The following is an 11,095-nucleotide window of genomic DNA, read 5'->3' on the forward strand; positions in this document are numbered from 1 at the left end:
AGGGGACAAATTGAGAAATGAGGTTGGCATGGAGTGGGAAATTAGTGCATGGATGGACTGGGAAATTCTGAGAAAGTGGGCCAAATGGCTCGGTCACCCCTGGGAGCCATCAGTCAGGCTGACACATGAATGCTGTGTAATATGAGCGGAAATTCTTATAACATTTATTCAAAACAACTTTCTCACACAGCAGTGGCATCTACTATATAGCACTCTGCTCCCTGGAATTCATGCTAAGCTGTTTTAGTATGTGCTGTACTCAGTTAAAACACACACACGCACGCACACACACACACACACACACACACACACACACACACACACACACAAAATCTGCCAAGCTGGATCTCTGGCAAAGTACACAGATAATCACTCTGCCAAAATACAAACTGAGCTCACAGTATTATCAAAATACATTCTGTGTGTGTGTTTCAGCAGGACAGGCATTTTTCTGGGGTCGTCCATGATAAATCCAGGAAAAAAAACAGTCTTTCTTCTATAATAATCTGATCGTTTATACTGCAGAGCTGGGAGTCTGCAGATACACAGCTCAGTAATGCAGTGTTTACTTTACAATTACCTTAAAAAAACTCTGTGGGACCACAGTTCCAAAAAAGGCCCTAATATAATTTCTTTACTTATTGTGAGCATTAAGTGTGAAAAACGACAACGCTCTTGCCCTGCACCAATTACACAGACAAACCCAAGGGAAATGGAAAATCCAATTAGTCCTATTCCCACTCTGCACACCCTCAATTACCACCTGTAAATGTTACTCAAACTCATTGGGCGGTCGTTGATTGTTGCTGATCTGACACCTTGATGCTTTACTCATGGGTTACATAATGTCATCCTAACCACAGCTCTTCTGAAACTTCAATCCCATGGCTAGACCTTGTCTCATCCGTCTTTTCTCAAGCACAATGACTCACTGTCTGTCCCCGTCTCATCTCCACATTCATTAAAGAGAACGCACTAGCTCACCTTCGTTCTGCTCGAATTCGTCCAGCACCTTGTCCAGGTTGAAGGCCTCGGCCTGGAAATAATTCTCCATGGGTCAGGAAGCTCCACCCTGCCGACGGCCGTGTGAACCTAGAAGCAGGAAGCGCGTGTCCTCAATACCAAATCCTTTCACATTTCCATACTGTATGCAGATGTCTCCAACGGCCTGAATCATATCTCCTTTTTCATATCTTTGTCCTCTACTCACTTTAATATGATTTGTTTAAGCAGAAATATCCCCTCTAACTCTCTTTCACTCTTACTTCTCATTTCCCTTCTAAGCGGTCCTCTCTTTTATGATCATTCTTGGGTCACAAGGATAATAAAAGGGAAGTACAGGTGTGGTCAAAAAGTCTTTTTGATTAAGAAAGGTTCTTGGCTGAATTAAACTAAAGATGTCCTGATACCATTTGGTCCTTCACAATACCGATTCTGATATCTGAACTTGTGTATCTGTTGATACAGAGTACTGATCTGACACCACTGTATTAAAAAAAGAAATTGCTGTATACTACTAACCCTGTATGTAATATGTTGTGTGGCATGGATAGCGGCTAATTTGACTGTCGATCATAATAAAATAAATCCTACACTGGTTGTCCTTACACTAGTGCCACCCCTTGAAATTAAAGCCTTGCATACTGCACACGTTGCCTTTTTACTAGTGGGAATTTCCAGTGTAACATGTTTCCAAATTGCTGACATATTGCTAATGGTTAATGTTACACTATTTACCAGAAATCAATTCTTCGCCACTCTAAAACAGTAGTTGCCAGTGGCTGCACAGCACAACTTCCTGTGTAAGCTACTGTTTTAGAGCAGCAAGAATTGATTTCCAGGAAAACTGCTGTTGAGTGTGCAACTACAAAGTTTATAAATAAATTACGTGGTATGTGATCGGTGCATAGACTTGCGTACTTGCCGATACCCGATTACGTATTTTAGGCACTATCAGAGGCATTTCCGATACAAGTATTGGAACAACTCCAGAATTAACTGATCTGGGATTCTGTCACAAGGAGACAGCCAGGACACAAACGTTTAAAAAGCTCCTCTAAGGAAAGTTTTTTTTCATTCTCTTTAAGCCAAACAGAAATTCTGTTATTCCAAGAACTGTTGCAATAATATTTAAAAGATGACACTAGGGCTGCAACTAATGATTATTTTCACTATTGATTTTCAATTAAGCAATTAGCATAAAATGCTCATGCTCAAGATCTTTGATTTACTTGCTTTGTCTGACCAACAGTCCAAAATCCACATATTTCAGAAGACGACACCAGAGAATGTTTCTTTTTTTGAAACAATAAATTGATTATCAAAATAGTTCCAGATTAATTTTCTGTCGATTAAGTAATTGTTTCAGCTCTATATGACACACCCACTAGTGATGGTGCATAACTAAGCAGCTGAAGTTTAGCCAATATTTCACAGTACTGTGATTGCTTTTGTCAAGCTTTATCATGGCAGGTTCTCATTTCATTTAAATCAAAAAAAAAAAAAAGAAAAAGAAATGACACGATTTTGTAAACATTAAGATCCAGCCTGCTCTTCCTGTTTTTTTAGTAGATCTCGCTACTGAAACTTGTTCTGTTACAATCTCCTTAGGAGGTTAATTTGAATGATATCATAAGGCTAACATAATGCAAATATTTCCATGTACGTAGGTTATACTCAGTGTTCACTCAGTGTACCCGACTGGAAATGGTCTACATTCTTTTCTATAAGTTCCTGACTCAGCCGAAAACCCTGTATAAACATTTAGCCATGAAATAATGCTCCTCTGTGAGTCCTCACCTGCACAGAGGTCCTCCTCAGCAGTCCCAGGCGGTGTTTTTTCTCGGCAGGTTTCCCTCTCAGCTATCACTTCACCCAGTCTGGCAAGCGCCCAGCGCCCACACCTTAGGCAGAGAGGGGAAACACCATTCATTTAAGAGCTGCTTCTCAACCTGTGCAGCAAAGCTTGCTGCTAGTTACACTGCGAGGTGATACACCGAGTACCACCACAGCAACAAACAGTGCATTCCCCACATGCTTACAGTAAAAAGTAAAGCCAGCTGAGCGCTTATTCTGGGCTGAATATTTCACTTCTTGTGGGTGAAAAGTATCTGTAAATAGGGTTTAAATTATGAAGGATGCTTCTTTATTCTAAGTCCCACTTTGGTTTAGGTTGAGACAGGTATTTTCTTAAATAAAAGTATTGTCTACAAAACCTCACAATTAAACTACAAATTAAAGAAAACATTGTACAATCTTGGTATTTTCAAGTAGAGCTCAATAGTAGTAGTGAAACAGTGAAATATCTACTATTTTTAATCAATCACTTGAGCAATTTTTCCAAGCAGGAAAAAAATTCACAGGCTCCAACTTTTCAGATGTGAATATTATCTGGTTTTCTTAGTCTCCTGTGATAATAAACTGAATATCTTTGGGTTTTGGACTGTTGGTCTGACAAGACATGACATTTGAAGACGTCAACTTGTGACAGACATTGTCCACAGTTATCTAACATTTAATCGACCAAACGATCGTTTAACCAAGAAAATTATTTGAAGATGAATCAATAATGAAAAGAATTGTTACTTGCAGCACTATCATTAATTGTTTTAGCCATTTTGTCAAGCAAAAATACTCCAGCTTCACAAACATGAGTATTTGCTGCTTTTTCTTCATCAGTTTTAGACTGACTGACTTTTTTTCCCACCCGTTTCTGATATTTTGTAGCCAAAACATTTGATGACCAAGGATAAAAATAAGCTGCAGCCCAATGTCAAGAATATGACACACAGTTATGTTTAAATAGAATCACATCAGACACTTAGTAGTAACAAGTAAAGTCTCCACCCATCACACTGATGATGAATCAGAACAAAATCTTAGATCACTCTAGGACAGTTCATGAACAACACCCTGCTTCAATTGATAGACAGTATACCATCTAGCTTACCATGTACTCCGCTGTGAGTGTATTGCACATTATCATACATAGTGAGCCATTAGCCATCCAAGCTCGACAAGGCAATCAGAGTCATGAATGGAAAACGGCTGAAGCCTGAATCACTGCACAGTAAACCTGCCTCGTCTGTCCTTGCTGATGAGGAGACCTTGGAGAGAGGATGTGATGTGGTGGGGCATGGGGGGGGTATGTGTGACGTGGTAGGGCATGGAGGCGGGGGTGTGCGTGTGCGTCTGTATGTGCGTGTAGGGCTGCAAATGAGTAACAGCCAGGCTGAACTTCAGGGTCACTCTCATAAGGACAAGAGCGACTAGGGATTACACCAGAGACCAAATATTCCGCAGAGCAGAGGCTTCGGAGAAAGGAGCAGAGTCAACACATTTTCCGCTTAGTTTAAGATGCAAGCATGGGCACGATGTCAGCACAAAAACAGTGAAGGCACAGGACAGGAGGCTACATGTGTAGTGTGTATCGTGGGGTCGAACCATTTCAGCCACAGCAGGAACGAGGCTGAGGAAGAATGCTGCTATCACAGCCAAACACAAATGACAATTTCAAAGACTAGAAAAAAGGGCTTCTTTAAATTAAGAAAATCCACAAAATTATTAATCCACTAGTGAATGAAACAAATAAACAGTGCTGTAATTAGAACACACTACAACCCTTTAGGCAAGCACAGTCCAGATGGAGTATGATGATTCAGTTGAGGAACAAAACACACCAGGTGACGTCACTGCTCAGTCAATATGGGAGTGAGCTTCATTTTACTTGCTAATATATATATATATATATATATATATATATATATAAACTGTGACATTCATACCAGTTAATGAAAGCTTAGCATGCATGTGGGAATCTCCAACACAAGAATCAGGTGCTAACCATTGCAATCACAATCTTCAAAGAAACCTAATTTGAGGCAAATGTATCTAGTCAGGTAACCCGACAGACAAAACAAGGGGAAAGAAAACAAGGGGAGAGAGATACAGGAAAAGACATGCAGGTCCCAGCCAGACTCAAACTGAGAACTTTCGATTTTGCAGTTCATGGGTGGTGCTCACTGTAAGCATTTTGGTTTTATTAACTGTACTATAAGTACTCTGAGAAAATGAAAACCCTATTTTACCCTAAATTAAAAACTAAATTATTGACCAACGCCAAGCTCAAGACCAGTGTTGTTGGTGTGATGACACATGAGTCACTGAAATCCCACTGAAACTGCTTCAGCAGGACAGAGCATGAGAACAACCAGCATTTTTAAGATTGACAGGAAAAAAACGGAAACTAACAGTGCAAGATGAGATCCAGTTTGCTTAAAACAAATAACCTTCAGGTCACCTGACCTGACCACTGAATGAGAGCAACATCTAAGTTTAACCATGTCCGACGTCTACACCTTTTACATCAGCAGAGAGGTTTCCCCTTATACTGAAAGAAAAAAGAAATCATCTCACACCATACAAGTCTGCCAAGCTCCAGTGAACTGCGGGACAGTGCAACCATGAACACACACACAAATACATGTGAACAAACACACACACACACACACGCACGCCTCCATGACGACAGGAGCCCGTCCCTGATTAAGATTTAATTACTCTGCAGAGGCGCTGAATAATGCATCTTTAGTCAAAGTGCGTGAAGGAGTTGTATTTTTAGACATGTAAACTTAGGAAGATGCTTTAAAGGAGACATATGTGCATGAGAGAGAGTGTCAGTCAGAGCTCATACGACTGAAAGAAAATAGTACCTTCAGCTACACAACGTACAAACATGCTGCTCCCAACAATGTGACCTTCAACTCATCTACTAATGACTAATCTAATACTACCGGAAGGGCAAGCAACTACATGTAGTAAAACAAGAAAATCATGACCGTGCAGTCCCCCAAAAACAAAGATACACTTCTCCTTATAAGTTGCATCCGACACAACTGGCAATTATTCTCTTATCCAAATTTATCAACTGGTTCTACCACCTTAAAACTCCTCCTTCATTTGACAGTTAATGGCCAAAAAATGTCGCAAAATAGCGTAAGTCAAGGGGACATCTTCAAATTGCTCATTTTGTCCAAAGATAATCATTTTAATATGCTATAAAAGACCTTTTAAAGAAGCTGCAACCAGAGACTGTGTAGTGTTTTTACTTGATAAATCAGTTGAACAGTTAATCAAGTATCTTTTCTGTCTTTTCTATCAATTAATTCACAAATTATTTCACCTATAACCTAATATTGTTTGTGGAAGTTTTATTAGATCAACACCACAGACGGACAGACAGATGAAATGTGACCTCCCACATTTTCAACAAAAGCATATATCTACAGGGTAAAACATCGAGTATAAAACATAACGCTGAATGACACATGACTGAAAACAAGAGCAGAGACTCTATTCTATTTTTAAAATCAAGCAAATTGAAGTTGAACCCCCATTCACCGACAGTCCTGCTCCAGCCTCCAGTGTAAGCCAGACATGCTAATAATGAAATGGCCTAACAGACTACTAACACAATAAACCATGCCTGACTGGACATCCTGGCATGGCAGCATAATTAAATAAGACAAGCACATAAACAGTGTGGAAGCTCGGACATACTAGAATGCTGAAGCAGTTCGTTAAGTCCTCGCTGTCAGAACAAGACTGTTTCCTGTTGTTGTTTCCTGTGAGGGGAGCTGCATTCACTTCCCCACCAATCAGCTGGAAATTCCTCACAGTTATTAGTGTCGTTTGACATTCATCTTTTGGTTATGTAATACACATACATTCACTAAATTTAGCATCTGGTTTAGCTGAGTAAGATTCCTCTGTTTTAGGATGTTTTCCTTCAAGAATAGTTTTTCTGGTTTCTTGTTTCCTTTGATTTCTTATCATTATTTCCTGAGGTCCACTTCCTGCATGATGATGGTGCAGATCTTCCAGGTTTTGGCAGGAGATCCTTTTTCACAATATACATTTTAATGTATCGCAGCAAGAAAATGAGAGCTATAATATGCTTAATAAGGGCAAACAGCATTTAAGTGCACAGGAGCTGCAACAATCAGCGGACAGTCAATTAGTCGAATGACAGAAAATGAATCTGCAACTATTTTGATAATTGAATAACTGTCTTGAGTAACTTTTGGGCAAAAATACCAAAAATTTCCTGGTTCCAAGTTCTCAGATGTTGGGGATTTTTCACACATGATGCTTAACTCTTCTCTTTCAGTTTTAGACTATTGGTTGGACAAAACAGAACATTTGAAGACGTCTGGCATTTTACAGAAAAAATGATTAATCAATTAATCGAAAACAATCAGGAGATCAATCATTGATGAAATTAATCAATTAGTTGCAGGCCTAAAGTGCAGCATTTCCAGGATTCTGGTAGTGTCTATGCTGCCTAGAGACTACCTGTGTTTTTGTTTTGCTATGACAAGTCAAAACTTGTCATAAAAAAACAACAAAAAAACTGTCTTAATATGTATGAAGCTATTTAATAGTAAAACATTGGTTTTAAGTACATCTAAATTTTGAGAATGACATCGGATTTCGTCTTCAAATTATAAATGTCTTGCATAAATGTTGCTAAGTGCTCAGTCCTGGCCTCAGCTCCTGAAGTATTTAAGAGAGCTCACGAGGTACCCAGTTAGGCGTCACCAGCTGATGTCTGCATTACACAGATGGAGACAGAAACCACACACTCACCGACAACACAAGATGTTTTGGAAATATATGATGATATAAACCACAACAAACAAGCCGACATAGAGTAGAGAATTAGGGCTGCAATTCATGAATATTTTACTTATCGTTTAATTACTCAATTAATTGTTTGGTCTATTAAATGTCAATAGTGAAAAATGACAATCACAACTTCCCAGAGTCCAATGTGACATCTTCAAATGTCTTGTTTTATCTGAAAAACAGTTAGTTAACTGTGATAGATGACAAAGCTACAAAATCTCACATTTGTGAAGCTTATGATTAACTGAGTTTAACTGATTTTAAAAACTAATCATTGCAGCTATGTAAATACAATCAAATCCTGAAATGTTTCTTGCTAATATACATTCCTAATGTAAACCATATTTATGCAAATTATAAAATTTGCAAAAGTTATTATAATGGAAAACAAAGCTTGGTCTCAATATATAAAATGATGAAAGTGCTGTGGCATTGATCCTGCCTTTGAAGAAAGATGTTTCATTTTGAGAAACATCTGTGCATTCTCTGTTCTGGAGAAACAATTAAAGATGTATTCAAGAAGTAAAATGATTCGTCAATCACCAGAAAAAGAATGGGCAACAATTTCAATAATCGATTAAATAAAAAGTCCAAAACATTTGTGATGTAGCTTCTCAAATATGAGGATTTGCTGCTTTTCTTCATTTTAAATGAAACTGAATTTCTTTGGGTTTTGAACAGTTTGTTTAGACAAGTCATGTAATGACATTCTGGGAAACTGTGATGGTCCATTTTCAAGATTTCCTGACAGTTTATAGACCAACGAAAATTCCACTAATCGAAAACAATTAATAGATGACCTGATAATGAAAGTGAAAATCGTTATTAGTTAGTTTACATAGTTACCGTCCTTTTGTTTATACAAACTGCATATATGTGACTTTCAATTGTAAACAAGTTCAAACGATGTGGTCGCATACTGATCGCAAGGTCAGGAAATAACCTTCATGTTCACTAAACAACATAATTTTGCAACAAATTCCTCAGTTGATCAGTTCAGTTGCAACTGAAGATCTAACCTAACATATTCAGGCTTCAATCTCTCAGATAACATGTCTAATGTTGCCAACATAGGTTGGTTATTAGTTTCATGGTTACTTGGTTCTTATCATAAGCTTATTTGTTGTGCGCTTTAATATATTGAAGCATAAATGTTACAGTGAGTGATGAGAAGGATTAATCATGACAAGCTGTGCATTAAATCATGATGAATGGTGTGATGAAGCCCTGACGCATATTTGGAGGCCTGTTATTGGCTGATTTGCAGAAGGAGGGTATTTGACATCACCATACTCATTATTTTACAACACTTTCATTTGTGTTATTTAAGTCTGCACTTGAGAGTGATTCTTACACTTTACTGAGGACTTTAGTGTCTTTATTGAAAGTCCTGTGGTTCTTCTTCTAAGAATTGTTTCATTAAAGTTTTATACATACTGTCTTCAGCCAGTGGTATATGAAAGGAGGTAGCAATAAGTTATTTTTCTTAGTGCATTGTAATACACATCTGCTTACAGGTAGACATTTTTGACAATGGTACATTGAAATAGAGCAGCAAAAAAATGATCGAAATAATCGATTATTTATTTAGTCTATAAAATGTTAAAAAAAGAATGAAATGCCATTTATAATTTCTCCAAGCCCACTGTGATGTCATTTTTTGTAGGACATTCAATTTATTCTCAAATATGACAAAGAATATAAGCAAATCATCAAATTTGAGAAGCTGAAACTGGACAACTTTTGGCATTTTTGCTTGAGAAATTACAAAATGATTAATTGATTATTAAAATAGTTGCAGATTAATGTTCTGATCACCTAATCAACTTTACATTCAAATAGAACTGGAGCAATTTGCTGATGAATTGAAATGTCTGTCAACAAAAAAATGAATCAGCAGCTATTTTTCATAATCAGTTTATCATTTCAATCATATTTTAATGCCAAATAACTTCTGATTTCTTCATTGAAGCTGTGGTCCAAAACTAATATACTCAGTTTACTACCAGTTGATTAATTGATTAGTCGATTGAAAGTACATCTATCAGCAACTATTTTGATTAACAACTAATTATTTCAGTTGTTTTTCAAGCAAAAAGGCCAATTATTCTCTGGTGTAAACTACTCAAATGTAAGGATTCCATGCTGTTCTTTGTCATATGAGGCACTTCATTTAAAAACCTTGAGCTTATGGGTGGTGGATTGGAAAAAACACACAAACTGAAGACATCACTATGGGCACTGAGAAACTGTTAATGCCATGTTTTCTTTATTCTTTGACTCTGGGTTGAATAAAACACAGAACTTGAACATGTCGCCTTGGGCACTTGAGACTGCTTTCTGACATTTTCTAGATGACTGAGGATTTGTTACTTAGTGAAAACCTCTTTGTGAAAGTGATTATGGCTGTAAACTTATAAATAGTTCTTCAAGAACTAAAGGCTCTGCACCAAGTTTCTGGACTGTTCCTTTTTTCCTGGTGCCACAAACTTCCCATGGCTGCAAGCTCACATCCTGAGAAAACTGTGGTTTTAGATCCATACATAACACGGCCATGCTCCAGACGCCGTCTGCACAGGGTGAGCACAGGAAACCTCAAATGATCACTTCCTCTCTTTAAGAATGGACTGACATCACTTTTTAACAACATGATCGCATGACTGAGTGACACATCTTTATGTAACGTTGAACGCCCTGACTGGGAGTGCACCGGGAGTTCTCCTCCCTCCTGTAGTAAGTTTTTTTTTTTTTTATTGCAGTTCCCAAGATCTGTGAGAGATAAAAGATGTGAAAGAAACACATATAAAAGAAAAACATGCCACAGGTTTGTATCCTCCAAAAGGTCACACTTCCTCAGAATTTCTGAAAAGATAATTTCTTTGACAGGAGAGGTTGGAGAGGTAAATCCATTGAGGTTTGAAGAAGGAAAGGTAAAGAAGAGAGTAGCTGTCCTCTTACAAAGAGATGCTCTGCTTCACAGCAAGTGTCAAAAGCTATTATGAGCTTCCTTTCTCCTTTATGTTTTGATCTACATTTAACCACCAGAAGACATAAAAAGAGACAGACCGCCAGGCTGCCATCAGGGAGAGACTTGTAATACTTTCTGAAAGCATACAGTAACCTACATCTGGGGAGTTTCTGCACACATGAGAGCTTGTCTTTGCATGGAAGCCTGTGGGATCAGTCTACTCAATCAACCCCCCGGGGTTTCAGTACCACTTGAAGATGGATGGATATCATCTTCTCTTGGTATAGGTAAAAATCTTTCATGGATCATCGATAATCAGCCAGCCCAGACTGGAGAGGTGCCAAACAGGACCAGACAAGATAATAATGGGTGTTACAAAGCAAAAACTTTTCTGGTAATGTGAATGTTAAACAGATTCTTTTTTTTTTTTTTTTTTTGGGG

At 38.0% G+C, this 11,095-nt stretch overlaps 1 protein-coding gene across 2 annotated transcripts in view; it reads right to left on the bottom strand.

The window, feature by feature from the left end:
- Positions 1-11,095, bottom strand: part of zfyve9a (zinc finger, FYVE domain containing 9a) — a 36,783-nt gene that overhangs the window by 24,141 nt on the left and 1,547 nt on the right. For both annotated transcript variants that reach the window (XM_023410897.2, XM_023410895.2), the window contains exons 2-3: positions 2,800-2,903; positions 985-1,092 (exon numbers count right to left, since the gene is read on the bottom strand). In XM_023410897.2, coding sequence (XP_023266665.1) covers positions 985-1,054 — 70 coding nt within the window. In that variant the 5' untranslated portion in view covers positions 1,055-1,092; positions 2,800-2,903. The remainder of the gene's footprint in view (positions 1-984; positions 1,093-2,799; positions 2,904-11,095) is intronic.

The sequence above is a fragment of the Seriola lalandi genome, unplaced genomic scaffold (assembly GCF_002814215.2).
Source record: "Seriola lalandi dorsalis isolate HSWRI2012SDOR001 ecotype SW California unplaced genomic scaffold, Sedor1 jcf7180002054441, whole genome shotgun sequence".
NCBI classification, from domain to species: Eukaryota; Metazoa; Chordata; class Actinopteri; order Carangiformes; family Carangidae; genus Seriola; species Seriola lalandi.